The sequence below is a fragment of the Strongylocentrotus purpuratus genome, unplaced genomic scaffold (assembly GCF_000002235.5).
Source record: "Strongylocentrotus purpuratus isolate Spur 01 unplaced genomic scaffold, Spur_5.0 spur5_scaffold_9, whole genome shotgun sequence".
Classification (NCBI taxonomy): Eukaryota; Metazoa; Echinodermata; class Echinoidea; order Camarodonta; family Strongylocentrotidae; genus Strongylocentrotus; species Strongylocentrotus purpuratus.
The window spans coordinates 15,654,558-15,675,942 of NW_022145615.1; the positions used below are offsets into that span (position 1 = coordinate 15,654,558).

General features: G+C 35.9%; 1 protein-coding gene across 1 annotated transcript in view; it reads right to left on the reverse strand.

Moving 5' to 3' along the window:
- Positions 1-7,836: 7,836 nt before the first annotated feature.
- LOC100888603 (coiled-coil domain-containing protein 34) overlaps positions 7,837-21,385 on the reverse strand; it is a 32,083-nt gene continuing 18,534 nt past the window's right edge. Inside the window, exon 6 of the mRNA XM_030976583.1 lies at positions 7,837-8,762. Within this exon, the coding sequence (XP_030832443.1) occupies positions 8,536-8,762 (227 nt within the window). The 3' untranslated portion in view covers positions 7,837-8,535. The remainder of the gene's footprint in view (positions 8,763-21,385) is intronic.

Consider the following 21,385-nt stretch of genomic DNA (forward strand, 5'->3'; position numbering starts at 1 on the left):
CAGTATATTTAGGTTCTAATATGAGATTCGACACAATTAATATATTCATATAGACCTATTAATCTAGACTATATAATTCAAAACAATTCAATGCAAACAAAGTCATGTTGGATTTGAGAGAGAGAATTATGTGGCGAAAGTACAGTGAGGTGAGGTGAACGTAGAGTGAGGTGTATAGGCCTATACAGCGAATTCAAACATTTATGTTTCTTTTCCCTTAATGATTTCTGTGTTTAGGTTTTAACATGAGATTTTGCACAATAATTATATTCATATAGGCCTATTAATCGGCGACTATAGAATTCAAAACAATTCAATGCAAACAAAGTCATGTTGGATTTGAGAGAGAATTATGTGGCGAAAGTACAGTGAGGTGAGGCGAACGTAGAATGAGGTGTATAGGCCTATACAGTGAATTAAAACATTTATGTTTCTTTTCCCTTAATGACTTCTGTGTTTAGGTTTTAACATGAGATTTTGCACAATAATTGTATTCCTATAGGCCTATTAATCGGCGACTATAGAATTCAAAACAATTCAAGGCAAACTAAATCATGTTGGATGTATGCCCGCCCCCCCCCCCCCCCCACTCAGTGTTATTTAGGGTACGCATATGCGGGTTCCAACCGACCCCCCCCCCCCTTTTCAGCAAAAGTCCGGTGTGTAAAGTCAATACGGCTCGACCTTTTTCTTTTCTATACGAGCCTTTTTCAGCAGCCCTCCCCCCCCCCCCCTTTCAGCAAAAGTCCGGTGTGTAAATACGGGTCGACCTTTTTCTTTTGTTACGAAAAGGACATTTTGGCAACACGCATGGGGTCCGTCCGTTCTCGGAGTGGGGGGGGGGGGATGTATGTACGAACGTACAGTGAGGTGAGGCGAACGTAGAATGTAACTCCGGGAAGCTCCAATACCGGCGCCGGTGTTGGAGCTTCCCGGAGTTACGTAGAATGAGGTGTCATATACTGAATTAAAACAATCAACGTTGAATTTTATTTAGCAAGAGTAATTATTGCGCGCAACCCGAATTTAATGAAAATAATAGGGCCTTCTTTAGAATATAGAATTTAAAGCAATTAAATTATGCAAACAAAGACAGAGTCATGTTGGATTTACTATGTGGCGAACGTAGAGTGAGATGAGTGTGTGTGACCATCAGTAACATTTGCCTCGCGTGACCTTTACTGTGAATTCACTTCCGCCTCACGTCAAAGTCGCCTAAAAAGTGCCTACCTACAACCCAGCCAGCCTTATTAAGTATATATCTCTATGAACCCAGCCCGGCTCTTCTATGGCTCTAGCGCCCCTTTAGATCAAATTAGTTGCCCAAATGAGCGTACCGGCTACACATATATACGAAGTAAATGAGACAATATGAGACGAGAATAAATTGAATTCTCGCTCATACGGCTTCATCAGGAATTGATGAAATTATTAAATTTGTTCAATCAACAGTATCATAGAAATGCAGTGCGCCAAATGCAAAGACGCAGCGTTATAAAGCAACGAGCTAAATGTTAAGCGCGAAGCGCAAAAGTAGCAATCTGCAATTAATGCACATCAGACAATCCTGGATAGTGTAAACATAGATGAACTCTATCTGTGTCGAATTCGTGATGAGATCGGAGAAAAGGAGAAAGATTTTCGGACATTAGTATGACTTATATTTTGTTTCCGTTCACCCTTTTTAAAATTCGCGTCATTATATCTTTATTTGTTTGTTTTTCACTCATTTTATTTCCTGATATTTCCTAAAACATTTTTCATATTTGGAGAAAGAACGCTGATGTAGGTCTATGTATTGTAGTCAAACATAACAGGCATAAGATAGTTAACGTGTTTTTGAAGGTTAGAATGTTATTAAGTTTGAAGTTTTGTTTATAACACCCTTCCAATAATAATGCACCTTCTAAGACTGCATAGTTTTTGAGAAAAAAACAGTGCGCTGGTCAGGGCCTATTAAAGGGGAATATTATGCTTATATATTTTAGAGCGTATCTGGTATAATAAGTATATCTGGGTGAAGAAGGAGATAATGGAAGTTTGTTGTTTGGTAGTTGGAACGTAAGTTTTATATTATGTTTTTAAGAAACAGACAGTTTGTATGAGATCAGGTCTGGAGTGGATATTTTCTGTCATTTTGAGAACCAAATTTTGCATCAGTGATATTATGTTTCATTGAATTGAGTTTCCCGCAGAGAGGATTCAGTTGGTTTAATCATGGACCTATTACGAATGGACATTCATCGTTTCAACGAATTCATTGTAATTGTCTCCGTCAATGTCGTCTCAATAACATTCCGTACATGTTTCTTTACTTTGATCTCATGATGGTCACCGCCGATAAGCCGGGACAGAATCAAGATAGTGATTTTAAACATGTTAATCTACATGCGCAGAAGATAATAGAACGCTTAAATCATGGGAAATCGATGTGCATGCAGTTCTGGTTAATAATTGGAAATTGTTGTTCCGTGTACTGTGTTCTATATTTGAAAAACATGTTGATATTACCAGATAGGTTTTGTTTGGATTGTTTGTGATTTAAAATCCCGTTTCCCCAAATTTCCTCATACTATTCCAGAATTACAACGCACAGGGCTGATAAAGATCATGGCCTTCTAATTGTTTTATAAGGTCATTGGTGCGTGCAAAAGTGTGAAAATCAGTAATAATAAATTTCATATCGCCCAAATCGTCTACTTTTCAACTTTGCTGCTCCCCATTGGGGATGTTTTTATTGAAGACATACTCTTACAGAGCACACCATCCAAACAAAGCCCAAGAGAGGGAAACTGCTCCTTTGTCAATGCCCGAAAATGCTTACGCAGTCGTTATTGTTAAAACAGCTGAATGTTCTCATTAAGATGCACATAATCAGAAAGCGGTGACTATCATTGCATCAAAGAAAGAATCACGTTAAATGTCCATCGGTAATAGGTCCATGGTTTAATTAAAGAAAGGAAGAGAGTCAAATGAAGAACCAAAAGCAATGTTTTTCATTTAGTAATGAGAACTATGTTTTTTTTTATAGATCTCCTTGGAATGGTTTTTCCACAATTTAACTCCAGATTATTATGCAGAATAATCTCTTTTACAAAGAAACCAATTATGCCCTAAGACATGTCGATAACTTAGTCTTGCCCAAACCTAAAAATAATTATTGAAAACGAACATTCTTGTATCGCGGATCTAAATTGTATAATGAACTACCGATTAACTCACGTAGACCGAACACACTCGATCTATTTCGGCAGGGCCTAAAAGAATGGATACTAGATTTCGGATGTATAAACTTTTGGTGTAAACGAGGAGGGGGGGGGGGAGGGATGGTAACAGTCGTATTCATAATGTGTTATAGAGGGTTGGGGGGGGGGGGGTTGTAGATAGTGCGTTTGTAATGTTATATTTTTGTAATATTTTGTGTTTTATTTCTATGTTTGATTATTTCTGGACCTCTAGGAAGAACAGAGCCATTTTAATAATTATGGCTCTGAATAGAACTTTCCAGCCGTTTTTAATTCTTGATTTGTATTAATTGTAAATAATTGTATTCTTGTATGTATTTGATTTTTTATACGGAAAATAAAACCAAACCAAACCAATGGTCTATTGTGTACAGGTGGTTAGCTCTGCCCTTACAAAAAAGTTGTATAGAATTCTATAGAACGCTTTATAGAGTTCTATAGAACTCTATAACATTCCAGATTCTCTATAGAACTTTTAAGGATTCTCTATAGAAAGCGGTTTCCTCTATAGAATTCTATAGAATAAGTTTTCTATAGATTGAAATTTCTATTTTCAAAGATGCTAACGGCTTTCCATAATTTTTAAGTCCAACTTAGAGACAAGTTCAACTTAAGATCTTTGTGAAACACCCACCTGGGTCGATAATCATTTCAAAGTGTAACAATCACGTTGGAAACAAATAATTTGTGCATAGCATGTATCAAATCAACCACCAATTATTTACCTTGCAATCTAGAGGTCAACAGTCAAGGAGTATGAAGAAAATATAACATTTTCTTAGGCCTGAGTTGATATGGTTGCCCACCCTGGTCTACAACCACCTCGCTCAATTTGGGGTTTGACTTTTAGATGTAGGGAATTTCGCAATTTGATTTTACCGGTACACTGATATTTTGCAATACCTTTGTACAAGTACATGCAAACAAAGGTCTAAAGCGATATTATACAAATAATGCACTGATCCCTCCCTCTCTCTCTCTATCTCCCATAGGAAAGAAATGAGCCTGCCGCATACTCCTGCGGCAGACTTGCCGCAGATCTGCAGCAGACCTGCCGCAGACAGTCATCTTTTTCACATGCAAATTAGTTTTGCCGCAGACTTGCCGCAGACTTGCTGCAGACTTGCCGCATACTCTTTCAGTATGATGCAGACCTACCGCATACTCTTTCAGTATGATGAAGAGTCTGCGGCAGGTCTGCCGCAGACTCTTCGTCATGAATATTCATATCTCATATAGACCTGCCGCATACTCTTTCATATCCAGTACGTGGCAATAAAGTATGCATGTAGAAGAACCAGTGATAAACTGATTGATATCGATATTGGCAATATCGATATTACCAATTAGGTAATACCAATATATATCGATATTACCAATTAGGTATATTCTATTCTCAATTGTATACTTCATCACATTGATCATTTGAAGTGTATTCCAGAGTAACATTTAGAGTGACACAGGCTCGTACACATGTATATATACTAAATATGTATATTGTTTCTTGGTTAGTAATCATAGTTTCTTGGTTAGTAATCAATATATCTATTGCTTAAACGTGAATGTAATTGTAACATGATCAGACAAAATAATCTATTGGTTAATAATGGCAAAAGGAAAATAGAAATCACAAAAATGATGTGCATTGTCTTAATTTGCTTAACAAATCATGATAAATGTATTTTTCTGTCACACGTGTAAAGTAATAATGAATATGCATGAGATGATTGGTTTCAATTGGCCCTATTAGACTTTAATGGGATTTCCTGTGGCAGACCTGCCGCAGACTGTTCCTGTGGCGTACTGGTATGCGGCAAGTCTGGAGCAAAGTCTCATCCTGCCGCAGATCTGCCGCAGACTGTTCCTGTGGCATACTAGTATGCGGCAAGTCTGGAGCAAAGTTTCATCCTGCCGCAGATCTGCCGCAGACTGTTCCTGTGGCATACTAGTATGCGGCAAGTCTGCAGCAAAATTTCATCCTGCCGCAGATCTGCCGCAGACTGTTCCTGTGGCATACTGGTATGTGGCAAGTCTGCAGCAAAATTTCTTTCTGCCGCATACTTCGGCATACTCTTTGCCGCAGACTAAAAGTCTGCGGCAGGTCTGCGGCATACTTTTCACTTTCCTATGAGCTCTCTTGTTTTCATCAAATTATTTCCTAATATATTTCTTGTTATATCTCATTATCCCTCTGCTCTCTCTTTCTGTCTCTCTCTCTCTCTCTCTCTCTCACACACACACACATCCTTTCTTTCTCTCTCTCTCTCTTTCTTTCACACATACGCACACACACAGATATCCTATTTAGTTCAAGAATCTGTCCTTATGTCTCATTTCCTTGCCAAAAATGATGACATACAATTGAATTGAATTGAATCAAGGTTTATTAAAAAAACATGTGTCGCAGCCCAATGGCTGAATTGATCATGTGTGCAAACAAAACACTCATTGCATATTTCAAACATAAAATACAGTTACAATTAATTTGACAATATTGAAATACATGTATATATAGTTAATTTGATAAGATTGCTTGGGCAGTAAAAATAAGAAAACAGAATATAACATGAAGTCTGGAAAACGGAGAGGAGAAACATGAAGAAAAACGTATAAGAGGAAGTTGTAGAAAATGCATGTACATCAAAAAATATAAATAAACAAGAGGACTATAGTATAAATAACATAAGAAAGAATTATTTTTTTAAGTTATGGGGGGGGGGGGGAGGAAAAATAAAAGTCTACAATAAAGAACAGATTGAAATAACATTAGGTGAGGAAAATAAATCAGAATTTTGTATCAAACAAAACTATGACTTGACGATCAGGCCGGCAGTACGGACAGTTTGATTCTTCACTAAAATAAAACTTGAACGTTCTTCTTCCTAAAGTACCTCCTATGATTCAAAGTTACTTTTATTACAATGATGTCAAACGTAGTTTAAGAATGACTGAAGTACTCCATATTTATGTAAAACTAGATCATGCGCCAAAAAAAACTGAGTGAGTGGCTTCCCCCGATACGCACTATCGGGATGCTACTTCTCACGCAAGGGCAAGGACTATCACATTCAACATGTTGGCCAAATATCTAGTGGATGTGTTACATTACTGGCGGACTGGTCACAGTCCCTTGAGACTTAGTCTAATCTTATCAATTTACAATCAAATCTAGGCCCATTTACACATCCCAAACATTTTAAAAATCCTTGATTGTTTGGACTACCAAGCACTACTGGCAAAAACATAACAGTTTGCTCATACCAACCTTTTTTTGTTTAAAGGAATAGTGTGCATGCGCCACTTGTCGGTGCCCTGTATTCTTTAACATTGAAGCAAGGAAAGTCGCAAGAGCAAAAAATCAGTGAAACTCCAGCAAGCGTTTAAAAAAAAACGCAATCCATTGCAACTACTTGCGAAACACCGGATGTGAGAAAAATCAATGATTTGGGGTTGCAGTGTAATACAGCTTCTGTTTAGTGCTTTTTTTTTTAGATGTTTAGTGCACGTAAGAGAAATCATAAACAAATATGAGAGTGTCCCATATATAATATGCTTCTTTGTTGTGTATCTTGATTTAGTTGTGTATCTTGATGTTTTTAGTTTTTCATCACATTTGCAAATATCTTTCTTAAAGGTACTATGTCCCTTTTGCAGCCAACATCAAATGCAGTAGAAATTAACAGGAATTATGAATATGTCATGTATGTCCTATCTGTGAAATTTAAACCTTAGCAGTGTCCTCATATTCAAATTATGCAAGGAAACCCGTTTACTTGCTAGACTTCACTGTCAGACACTATTGAGTGACTGACTGGCTTTTCTTCTTCGGTGGTAATAACATACATGAAAAGAGTTGTAAAGGGTACATGAGCATTTGTCTACATCAATAACCCACTTCTTGTGATGGCCAAGATTAAACTGATTGAATCTTTGCGCAGCATAAAACGTATGACCATTCGGTACAATTGTCTGAAAATCAAGACTATTACTTTTGGGCTCTATAGCCCTAAAGTCGATTTGACAACTAATAGTCGTTATTTTCCCACTTGAAGACATTTTCAAGCCCCACCTTTTTTAGGGAAGTTCTAAATTAGTATTATCTTTCAAATGCAGTTGGAATTTAACCTTTTCATTTTTTTGGCCTGCAAATGGGACATAGAACCTTTAAAAAGAATGGTATGGTGTCCAAAGTGGTATTCATTATTTTGCGCTTGAGCTCCTCTACCTGTTCGTGACATCGGTTTATGTTTCCCATCTTTATTTATTGCGCAATCTTGAAAACGATTAAATCGCGTATATACTGTCATATTGCGCAATAAAAGAGTCATTTGAAGCATTTTTTTAGTTTTTCATCACATTTGCAAATATCTTTCTTAAAAAGAATGGTATGGTCTCCTAAGTAGTATCATTATGTTGCGCTTGAGCTCCTCTACCTGTTTGCGACATCGATTTATGTTTCTTATCTTTATTTATTGCGCAATCTTGAAAATGATGTGTATAGCTCTCAAATCGCGCATAAACTGTCAAATTGCGCAATTAGAGCCATTTGAGGCGTATTTGTTAGTTTTTCATCACATTTGCAAATGCAAAAGAATTGATGTTGGCTGCAAAAGGGAGATAATATCTTTAAAGAGAAAATAAATAATTTTAAAGTATTTCATGAAAATCAAATGTTCTTATTGCAAATTAAATGAATTAGGCAGGTTTGGAGCAAGACACTTTTCAGTCAATCAGCTATTGGCATTCAATCAATTCATCTGATAATGCTATTCCGCGTTTATATACCCTGTAGTGCTTAAAACATTGACAATGTCTCTAGCACTTTACATATATGTTACTGCCCCAGTCATAGAATTCGGGTTTGCCTGCAGACAGTGTATGCACATTTTTCACTCCCTGGAGAGCATTCCAGACAGGCGCCATTTTACAGACGCACACAATACTGAGCAAACTACATTGAATTTGGTTATATTACAAATCTGTGTTGTGAGGACCCTACGTCACAAAAAATGCATTGTGCAGGGGTGATAGTGTGCAGGGGTGATAGTGAGCACTAAACAAAACAAATCCCCCCCCCCCTCAACTACCCCCCTTTCCCTAGCTTCTCTTGTGCTGACCGTTCTCTGAAGAGCAGAGGGGGTGATAACGCTTGTTGCATCTGCCTCCCTGATGAGGTAGCATTGGTCCTCTTCACCCGCCCTTTAATCTGTTGCTAAGAACAGATTAAAGGTTTTTTATCAAATACAGGATTTACAGAAGAAATGTTCTTCACTGTCTTTTACCCTTAATGTCACCTCAGTTTCCCAAGCTTATCCTTTGCTGACCGTTCTCTGAAGAGCAGAGGGGGTGACAACGCTTGTTGTATCTGCCTCCCTAATGAGGTAGCATTGGTCCTCTTACCCCGCCCTTTCTTCCCCTTTGCAACAGGCTTGGTGTGCTCTTTAGGGGTGTGGATAGGCATCCAGGGGACTGGGTTGTAGTAGCTGGGAATGGCGTAGCTTGCCTTGTCATGGTAGCCTATGTGTGAACACAAGTAGTAAAAAAAAATACAGCATTTTTTAATTAAGCTTCTGATAGTGATGTAAAAAAGCAGTCAACAGCAGACAAACAATCCTCACATTTACAAGTTTGCTGACATGACTGCAAAATTGTTTCAGGTATAACTATGAGCTAACAGTAAATAACTTATTTCTTTAGCAAAACATATAAAAAGGTACCCATGTGTTTTCTGATAGCAGGCAAGGGTTAAAAGATATAACAAAAGAAATTTGGAGTAGGGAGTATCACCCCTTAAGACAAAAATCAATTAGACAAAATAAGTGTTTCAAATCAAGACTTGGCCTGGTATTGGTAAGACTTGGAGAGAGCTCTGAAGGTATCCAAAGGGATTAGCTAGTTGTAGTGATCTCGTCTTGGCCTTGGACACGTTTGCCTTCTTAACCCTATCTAGCCTGGGCTTTTTTGAAACTGCATTGCCTGGGGGGGGGGGCTTCTAAATTGTTAGAGATGCTGAAATGTCTCATGATAGTTGTCAGTTATTTGGAAACATTTATTATTGTTGGTTTAAGGTCAATACCTCGTAAATTCGGGAGTACACATGAGAACTATTTTTCTTAAGCTTTAGGATTTCTTTTAGTATTAATTGTAGTACACCTACATGTACACACAAATTATAAAGCGGTGTGATATTTTTAGGCAAAATTTGAGTGATTCGCCTTACAATTAGCCTTGTTTAAATCGTTCTAGGGGTAACATCGCGTTTTAATACTTGTTTTAATAGTTAGGAAAGAGAATGAATCATTGTAATGTGATTTATAATTTGCTAATGATAGATTTATGATTCAGAAACAAGACAAAGACAATATATTCATTACTTTGCTTTAAAGAAGACAACATTTATTGAAGTATAGAAGTGAAAGAAATAGTTACATGATAAGAGTTTGAACGTGAATCTCAATATTTCTAATTGCTTTACTCTAGTCTCAAACTTGATAAATACTCTTTGAAGGTTACTTAGGTTTGCTTACAAAGAAAGCATTCTAAGAGAAAAGAACATATTACAGATGAAAGTGTAGAAAGTATTAATGCATTTTCCAGTTTAAATAGTTTCAATTATTATTACTATGTGAAAGGAACAATTTGTGTACTTTGAAACAATAGTCATATTTTGTTTTATCTCTGTTATTCACACACAGTAGTTATTCAGCACCACTACTGAGATACTCCCGAGTATTCTGCAGGATGTTAAAGGTACTATGTCCCATTTGCAGGCCCAAAAAATGAAAAAGTTAAATTCTAACAGCATTTGAAAGATAAAACGAATTTAGAACTTCCCTAAAAAAAGGGGACCTGAAAATGTCTTTAAGTGGGAAAATAATATAGTATTAATGACTGCTTTGAGAGAAATGGTTGTTTTTATACGCTCAAGGGAAGGTTAGAATTGTGCTATTGCCCGCGGCGTGCCGAAGGCAATAGCCAAATGGTAACCTTCCCGAGAGCGTATAAAATCAATTATATACCTCACTTAAGAAATCCAGCCATCTGATTGGTCGAAATTGCATTCATAAACTTTAACTATTCCTAAAAAATAGTTCTAAAATCCCAGTAACCATGGTTACCGAAAAAATAGTTCAGTCTTGGTGAAATGGTTTGAGCGATTGAGGATACCGTACGTGTGCAAAGAATTGGTCAGTATTTTCATACAAGACAAGACAATTCCAAACAAGACAAAAATGGCTAAAGAAACTCTCCCAAGTTTTCAACTTATCAAATGCAAGACTCGCTGACAGCAAGAACAACAAAAAGGGTATGTGAAATTATCCATAAACATGTTCGTTTAGTTGCTGAAAATGCTTAGATCTAGGCCTAGTACAAGTCAGGGTGTCTGATCGCACACCCGATGTTGTGTGCTAATTCTTCCCATAGAGATTGCACGCAATGCAGTCTCTATGCAGTCTATGTGCATTGCCCGACCATGCAAAAAAAGTTTTTTTTCTTTCAATTCAAGATTCAAACCTTTATCTGTTGTGATCCTGAAGGTGATACTCAATAAGTGAGGTGTCATATGAAAGCGCAGGTTTTTCTCCATATTCCCCACAGGGCCGGCCCACCCCCAAAATTGTAAAAATATCTTGCTTAGACTAGAATCTAGATATAGTCTATACTCTCAAAGATACACTCACGCCTCGGGCAATAGCACAATTGTAACCTTCCCTTGAGCGTATAAAAACAACTATTTCTCTCAAAGCAGTCATTAATACCATACTATTTCTAGAATATTAAAGCAGTCATTAATACTTTTATATGCCAAAAAAAAAAAGAGTCAACTTATGACACCACCTTGGTCTTTATCTAGTTTATCTGCACGGTTGTTTTTTATGAGTGTATCTTTGAGAGTAGACTAACAATTTTTTTTTGTTTTTTGTTTTTTTGTCGAAGATGGGATTCAATCTCTTGCGTACCAACGATGATGTGATTAAAATCACAGCCTTAGACCGCTCGGCCATCGCGCACCGATACAACACTAAGCAGTTTTCTCTGATGTATACATTAAAATGGATTGAAAACGGCTTCGCGTGTTGGATGCTTCGCGGCAGCTCCATTAAACGGGCCCTTCTTTTACTTTTGCAATGCATTGGCATGAACTTAGATCATATCTATCGGCAGATGTTGTTTTTGGAAGTTTATTTCGTCTTCATGTCAACAATGCAAGATAAAATTGTCGGTAAGATCGATCGAGATTCAATTGTATTGAAATTACCGACCAATTCATCGCACACGTACGGTATCCTCGATCGTTCAGACCTTTTTTTAACATGTGAACCGATGAGTATTTCACCAAGACTGAACTAATTTCCCAGTAACCATGGTAACTGGGATTTTAGAACTATTTTTTAAAACTATTACATGGGTTTGGAATTTTACCGGGAATTTTACAGGAATAGTTAAAGTTTATGAATGCAATTTCGACCAATCACATGGCTGGATTTCTTAAGTGAGGTATATAACGACTATTAGTTGTCGAATCGACTTAAGAGCTATAGAGCCAGTAAGTAATACCGGTAGTCTGATTTTCAAACCATTGAACTGAATGGTCGTACGTTTAATGCTGCGCAAAGATTCAATAAGTTTAATTTTGGCCTTTACAAGAAGTGGGTTATTGATGTAGACAAATGCTCATGTACCCTTTACAGCTCATTTTATGTATGTTATTACCAAAGAAGAAAAAAAAAAGCCATTCAGTCACTCAATAGTGTCTGACAGTGAAGTCTAGCAAGTAAACAGATTTTCTTGCAAAATTTGAATTCAAGGACACTGCTAACTATAAATTTTCACAGATAGGACATACATGACATATTCATAATTCCTGCAAAGCTCTTCATAAGATGATGTTGGCTGCAAAAGGGACGTAGTATCTTTAAAAGGAAGCTAACTAAGCTCACACCTCCTTTCGTGGTTATTGTAGCAACGTGGATTTTTGACACGGTCTTATAACATAGATTACTATGGTAATTATTATTCTTTCACTCATTTACTCATTTGCATATTTATGGTAATTTATGGAAGTAAGGTAATAAAGTTCACATTTTTACCCATAAATCATATTATCTTCATATTCAAACATCAGTTTTCACTACATATATTCTTTAGACCATCTGGGATAATGATACCAAAAAAAAAATGAGGGAAACGCTCTCAGCGGTCTCGCCTGCATTACGCAATTCGATATGATGAAAAATTGAAGTTGGAACATTATTTATAGGAAGGGTGGCCCATTAGCAGGCCCCAAAAAACGAAATTCTCTGAATATAGGTTAAGTTTTTGATGTTGACGCCTCCGCCGCCGTCACCGGAAAAGCGGCGCCTAAGTCTCGCTTTTTTGCTACAAAGACGAGACAAAAATTGTATTTTACTGCTACTTAGGTGACATAAATTGTCACTTAAGTACCGATTTTTAGTGAAATCAGTTGAGTTTTGAACAGTGGTGTTTGAAATGTTGAGAATCAATAGAACAGTTTTTAATACAGCAGCAATTGCAGCCACAGTTTTCCAATTAAATAACCACTAAAAAGAAACCAGTTCAAACCAAGTACAGGTTGCGTAACGTCACCCTGGAAGAAGTGCAACACCACCCCTACCTGAATTCAAAGGGACTCGGTTGTGCCACACATATTGACCAAACTTCATCAAATTACATGTAGGCCCAAATTAGAGTTATATGCAGCTACATGTACAGTTTATGGGACCCACAGCATAAGTCAGACCAGGACAAACTAGACATTCACAACGAGGGACTATGACAGGGAATCGAGTGTTACAAAGATGCTGGAAAATCTAAAATGGGAAACTTTGAAAGTCCGCAGAACCAAAGCCAGACTACCTGCATTGTATAATGAAACACATTACACATTACACACAAATTAACACCCAGCAACATATCGACTTATCTTCTCATTTGAAAATGGCGCTACAGTACGTACTTTATACTCTTTGCATTGCAGCTTTTTTGCATATTTATCAGGTGGGCTGTATCTAATACAGACCACCTTATAATTTTGTTAAAATTGCCTTTATCAGGTGGGCTGTATATCATACAGACCACCTTATATTTTTGTTAAAATTGCTTTTATTATTTATTATCAGGTGGGCTGTATATCATACATATTTTATTTACTTTATTATTATACTATTTTTGCTTGATCCATTACTTTTTGTGTGTAATCCCTATGGGAGATGACTTTTTGTTAAATTTGGATTCTACATTCCTATCTTTTGCTAGCAATAACGCCGTTATTTCTGCTTGGATTTTGTTGATTTTTGAATATGTTGTAGCTGAGAATATATGATATCTTAACCATCCCTCATTTTTTCAATAAGATGTCACGATCACGCTCATGATTAAGATCATCATCAATATCATCATGATCATCATCATTATCATCATGATCATCATTCTCATAATGATGATAATCATCATCGACATCATCATCATCATCATCATCATCATTATCATCATCATCATCATCATGACCATCGTCATCATGATCATCAATTTCGTTCACATCATGAATCTACATGACCTTGTCTTTTTAGCAGTATCTCGCTTATTTTTGCCCTATTTTGTCTCAAATTTTAGTTGACCAGCCCACCTATACTTGTTCCAAACAAGTATTATATGTCTAGTTTCATTTCATTTCATTTATCTTCCACATTAAAAACCAGAAAAATATACAAGATAACAGAATACATTGTACACATTTGAAACACAGAGCAAATGAAAAACAGATACATAAGCATAAAAGAACAATGAAAATCTACATCAGTTAACAAACATCAACATTAAAACATAAAAAGGTAAGTAATGTAGATGGGGCTAGAAAAAGCGAAGCTTATCGAGTCTAGCCCCGGTAGCAATGAACGGGAAGTCCACCCTGAGAATGTGTGTGGCCAAGTAAAGGCGGAGAAAACCCATCCTCAGGGTGGACTCTACCTTCAAATGTCTGGTTTTATAATTAGATTAAATTGACCCGATGATAACATAATTTTGATTTGAAACATAATAATAATTATTTTTAAATTGATATGACTATTGAGAATTGCAAAGATATTGTTTATATTTCAACTTAAATTGTCCTAATGATGCAGATTGTTTGAGACTGTCATCTAAAGGAGACCAAGTGAGGTAACCCTGATACTTCACACTTCTTTGGCCAGTAGCAGTTCTGTAATAAATGCTATGCAAATTCTTGGAGTTATGGGTGTTATAACAATGTACATCACTGTTGCATCTAAACCAGTTTTGAAGTGAGTTTGGTAATAGTCCCTTTTCAGACCTGTACATAAATTCTCCCAGTTGTAACCTACCTAATTCATATAAAGTCAAAACCCTTAATTGTTTAAAGATATTGTTAGTATAGGCCAAATAATGAGACTTGGCAACTATGCGTATTACACGTTTTGGCAACAAATGTAAACGATTTAACAATGTATTTGATGCATTTATCCATAGCATATTACCATATTGTAAATGAGGAAGAATTAATGAAATGTATAGCAAAAGCAGTACCTTTGACGGTAAATTTCAGTTTTGACATTTAAACTCCAGTAATTCTTGAGATCTGCAATGCAATATCATTAATATGTAAAGACCATGATAACTTGTCATCAATATTAACTCCCAAGAAGCGGGCACTATGTACTTGCTTTAAGGGCTCTAGTGAATCAACAAACTTAAGAGTAAGTAAGTTCTTATCATATTGTTTATTCAATGGTGCAAAATGCATAAAATTTGTTTTCTCAATGTTTATCCTTAACCCATTCACTTTGTACCAAATATTAACCTTTTGTATTTCTTTATTCATATTATGGACAAGAGTATCTAGTTTCTTCTCGCTTAAAGAGACATTGGTATTAAAGTTGAGGAAACATTTGGCAAATCATTTATAATATAGAATAAACAACAGTGGCCCAATTATTGACCCTTAAGTTGGGGCACTCCACATATAACTTCTTTTTCAAATGAAGTTGCATTATCATAAACAACATATTGTTTTCTTTCCTTTAAATAATCATTTATCCACTGTAATGGCAAACCCCTCACACCATAGTACTCCAATTTGGATAATAAGGCTTGATGATTAATTGAGTCAAAAGCTTTTGAGATATCCAATGACAAACAGAGTGAATGTTTGCCATCATCAAGGGAAGTAAGTACTTGGTCCAAAAAATACGTCAAGGCCAATATAGTTGAATGACCAGATCTGAAGCCATATTGAAAATTTGACAAAATCCCTTGTTTCTCAATGTAGGACAATAATCAAGAGTAAAATAATTTTTCCAAGATTTTGGAGAAAACGGGCAAGAGTGACACCGGTCTATAATTACAAAACTGATCGAGAGAGCCTTTCTTGTAGATCGGAGTCACCCTCGCCAGCTTCATACTGTGAGGGAATTTACCAGTGGAGAGGGAAAGGTTAAAAATATGTACAAGTGGAGCAAGAATGAAATAGATCGATTCTTTAATGACAGAAACAGTTAAATTATCATGACCAGGACTTTTACCTATTTTCAGTGCCTTCACTATATCTATAATTTCATGACCTTCTATTGGTTTCAGAAACATTGACTGTTGATATTGACCATTCATATAAGATCTACACTTCAGCATGTCAATATTACTTGTATCTGTGAACATTGTCCCAATGCTTATGAAATATTCATTGAATTTGTTTGCAATATCAACAGGATCTGTAAGTTTCTTATTATTTTCATCACGAAAACAGTCTTGGTTGTTTCTTTTGATTCCCATATTCAACATATTGTTAATAATATTCCAGGTTCGTTTACTGCAATTACTTTCTTCAAACTGCTTTGCATAGTAAGATTCTTTTGACCCTCGAATAATTGAAGTTAAAGTATTTCGATACTGTCGGTATACTTTTTTCCTGTATGCAGAAGGGTTCTTCAAATACTTTTTGTATAGCTCTATCTTTTTCTTACATGATTTCAATATTGCTATTCCAATCCATGGTTTAGATTCCCTTTTTCTGCAATGCTTTTCTTTCAAAGGAAAACAAGAATTCTGTATGATATTAAATTCACTGAGAAATACTTCATAAGCTCTGTCAAATGACTCTTCATGCATCACATATTCCCAAGAATGTTCAGTCAGGGCAACCCTAAATTTTTCAAAGTTTGAGCAAGACATGTCTCTTGTACAAGTTATATTACATTGATCACGCTTAAGCCATTCACTAAGTTTTGACCGATTGAATACAAAAATTGGAAGGTGGTCTGAAATGTCTGCCAGTAAAATACCGCTTTTTAACACTAGACTTGTGTCATTGACAAAAATATTGTCAATAAGAGTTGAACTTGACTGAACAACAACAACCACTGAACTGATAAGATTTTTAAGCAACTACACAAAGGTTGATATTTAAAAACTAGATATCTTTGAAACAATGATATTTCCACCTTTCAATTAACATCAAATACTCCACTTTTGAAATTGATCATGTCTGGTGACATGGGAGCGTAATCCGGGACCTGAACATTCAAATTCGTTACGTCATACACTCAATTGTCTACTACTAAATGCCTGTTCCCTTGGTAATAAACTGAATGACCTGAAAGTGAGAGTTACTTCCGAAGAAATAGATGGATGAACTCTGATTCCTGCGATGGTGAAATTTGTAAAAGAACGCAATCACAACGGAGGAGGTGTACTTTTTGCATGAAAACGATTCATCGCCCCGAATTTGAGATTCCCAGCTGCGAGTTGTTATGGGTTCAATTAAGTTTACCACGAAATGAAGGCAAGCTCTTTTTGGGTGTATGCTATCGTCCCCCATCATCTAATGCTACCGTCTGTGATGCACTAAATAAGTCCTTTGTTCTTATCACCCCACATTTTTCTTCTTTCAAATCCATCATTTTATGCAGTGGTTTCCATATATTCATAACTCGGTTCCATTTGAATTGGACTGTAGTCTTGTGCCACAGTTGCTTCCTAGGGTTTTCCATCACTTTCACAAAGCAGATAACGTAGATTTACAGAAAACAATTGAATGTATTCCATGGAATCTATTTATTGATGAAGAGAGCATTGATAACACATGTGAACTTCACACTTGTGTTGCAGGCAGCAATCAAAGATGTATTTATCAAAGGAAATAGAATGTCCAGAAGAAAGAGAATAGCTTACAGAAGAGCTTACAGGAAAGCAAAGAAAGCAAATAATCATATACTTTACATGTAAAGAGGATTTCCATAACAATGAAACACCTTGCTCTATTGTGTACGCTCCAAGACATTTAAATGCCATTACCAAATCATGCACGCCTAAGTCTTGCCAGTATCATTCTTTGAGTATTTAAATAGAGGAACAGCTGAAAAGTCTTTTATCTATTCACACATTGAAAAGTGATCGTTATAACTTTCACTGATTGTGCATATATTAAGATGCATGATTTTTCACGTCAGTACTTACGTCGGTCACGTGACCAATTTTTTTTAGATCAGGTGATTAAACAGGTAATAAATTCACAGTGCGCGAAAATCTGATACAAAGAATAACATGAGGATGACAGAAATAAAAAGTTAAAATGATAAAACAAAAAATAACATAAGAAAAGGTGATAGAAGAATAAACAAAGGATAACATAAGGAAAGACAGAAAGAGAAAGTGATATATAATGATAAAGACAAAGAATTACATTGGAGGTGGTGGTAGAAGGTCGAAACAAAGAATAACATAAGGAAAGATAGAAAGAGGAAGTGATATAATGATGAAACAAAGAATAACATAAGTAAAAGCAAAAAGATAAAGTGATAGAATGGTAAAACACAGAATAACATAAGAGAAGGTGATAGAAGGAAGAAACAAAAAATAACATAAGGTAAGATAGAAAGAGGAAATGATATAATGATTAAACAAAGAATGACATAAGGAAAGACAGAAAGAGTAAGTGATAGAATGCATGGTAAAACGAAGAATAACATAAGAGAAGGTGATAGAAGGAAGAAACAAAGAATAACATAAGGAAAGATAGAAAGAGAAAGTGAAGGATTTTATAACGAAGAATAACATACATGTAAAGAAGGTGATAGAAGGAAGAAACAAAGAATAACATAAGGACAGATAGAAAGAGGAAGTGATAGAATGATACACAGAATAATATAAGGAAAGACAGAAAGAGAAAGTGATTGAATGAAAAAAACAAAGAATAACAAAAGAGAAGGTGATAGAAGGAAGAAACAAAGAATAACATAAGGAGAGACAGAAAGTGATAGAATGATAAAACAAAGAATAACATAAGAGAAGATGATAGAAAGAAGAAACAAAGAATAACATAAGGAAAGATAGAAAGAGGAAATGATAGAATGATAAAAACAAAGAATAAAATAAGAGAAGGTGGTAGAAGGACGAAGAAACAAAAAATAACATAAGAAAAGGTGACAGAAGTAGAAACAAAAGATAGCAAGAGGAAATAATAGAATAATAAAAACAAAGAACAACAACAAAAGAAGGTGATAAAACTACACTCATGTTGACGTTTTCACGGCGACGGCGACGGCGACGGCGATTGCCCGGAAATTGCCCGACTCCTGTCGGGTGATTTGGAAGGGAACGTGGGCCCAGAAGCTCACGCATGCGCAGGGTATAAATATGACGTCACGCGTAGTAGCTCACGTCGCGTGCCTTAAATCGAAAGCTCGCTATTATAGTTGATCAACACGATTGTTATTCTGGGGCATCACAGTAACGAGGCCATTGCTTAGCCACTGAATCATGACTGTATGTTTGATATTTTCAGGAAGTATTTCCCAACTGTAATATCATTAATAATAATTTAAACATTATTTAAAGCGATGTTTGCTGCATTCAGCACGAGAAAATACTAATATTTTCATTTATAAATTGTCCAAACTTGCACTTGAATGCAACACACACACACACACACACACACACATAACGCTGTTTTGCTTGGCAACTCAACCAAAATGGCGACTTATACGGTGTCTGCCCATTGCAAGCTCGATACAAACATTTTTTTTTTTTTTTTTTAATTTTTTCTACGTCAAAATGCTGTTCATTCAAATCAGGTTCTGAAGGTTCTAAAACTCATTTTAAAAGGTGCTGTATTTTAAAGCAAACATTTCTTGCAAACATTCAGTGTAAATATGTTAAAAAAGATGATAATAAACTAGTCTTTTATCATATTAATGTTTTGTATTGACCACAAAAAAAAATGTACCGTAAATCTCTGTGTAACACTTACAATGCAGAAATGTCCTCATATTAGGACCTACATGAGTGTATACTTTATTTACAAGTACAGTGTAGGTAGGTTTTTGTTGTTGTGTTTTTGTTATCATCAATGTTTTATTCTTTTTGAGAATATTTACACCTTTTAATTTTTTTCCCTTTTTACTATTTGTAAATTCGCACTATCAATAAATCTCTATAGAAGTTTTTTTATTGAAGTAGTGATCAACATTCAAGGGCAACTGACTGACGTGCGGTATATGCAACACACACAGAAACAAACGTACTAATAGTTTTTGAGAAAGAAAACAAAATATTTCTGGGAAAAACATAATGGTTTGCAGCTCTATCGGTGCATTCAAGGAATAAATCTGGCCAGGTACACCTTGGTGGAGTGTGGCAAATGTAGATAAATGTCTTGCTAAAGAAGCTTAGAGCTGCGGCAGAAATTTGAACCCTGTACCTTGTGGTGCACAGTATGGAGACTTATCCACTAGACTACAACATCTCTACAAAATGTAAAACTTTTAAAAGCACGCAGTGACAAACCCTGCATCGTGCATGAAATAAATTGGCCTTGGACCAATCACTCTGACAGGGTAAGAAACTCAACACTATCGTGTTTACTATCATTAGAGATATTCGCCAAAGCACCGCATTTGACAGCTTTTTACTTTGTAAGAGCGATATACAAAAGAAGTTAGTGAATGTGATCCTAAACAGAATGTACACAAATGAATGTGTAAGAGTTTGATATTATAGTGTATTTTGAAGAGGTTGTTTTTTATAGGGTGTAAATCCATTCTTATTTTTAGGTGATTTGATGCAGTCTATACTAAAAGTATCCCATCCCCCCCCCCTTCCTAACAAAAAGGATAAAACAGTGAAAATATATCAGTTATTACATATTTGTTTTGCATTTTCGTGTTTTTTTAAATTGAAATTTGCCTAGAAGAAAAATGATATTAATGAGCCAATCTGTTTGAAGGCAGTAACACTACATTTACACATTCATGTTAAAGGTGAAATTCAAAGAAGATCACAAATATGTCAACTAATGTATCACTAGAAACTGGTAAGCTAACAGATGGCCATCGGACAAGTTTTAGGTTAACTACATATCGGGTGATTTATAAAAAATACAAATAGAACCACCTCCATAGCAGCTGGGATATACGAGAGATTCGTCGGCAAAATAACGATGTTTTAATGACGTAACTATATGGACCAACACTGCCCAAGCAGACGACATCCCATAGAGAATGAATATAATTGCAAAGCTACTATTTCTCAAATTATAATGAGTTTAGTGTCATATAAATGTAATGGCATGTCAAACCATTCAAAAGGAGATATGAACCGATTCTGATAACTAAAATCTTTTGCTTGTAAATACACAGGATAGGGGTTAATTAACAATCAAAGAAACCAGACTTTCAAATTGAAAAACCCCTGGAATGATATTAAGGACGGCATTTGTTCCCCCTTGAAACGCCGAACATACTTTAAACTTATATCTTACTACTCCACAGTATTGTCATAATAACAATAATATCAATTTTTGATGCAGTTTGAATATATGCAATACTAGCAGGACCCGCGGAAATCCGCGGGATTCTAGAGGGGGGCGAGGGGTGTAAATAGATATATAGGGACTCTCTAAATTAAAACCACCAAGAACTTTATTTGCCATTCATAAAAACAAAACTCTACCGGTAGTTATTCTTTAAGCCTCTTTCACACTGTAACTGCGTAGAGTTGCGTAGTGTTGCGTACCGACTACACATAAATTAGGCTGCATATTAATGGAAAAATGTTGCTTCACTTTAGTCCTTGCGTAGGTTATGCGTAGGCTGGCATACAGGTTTGCT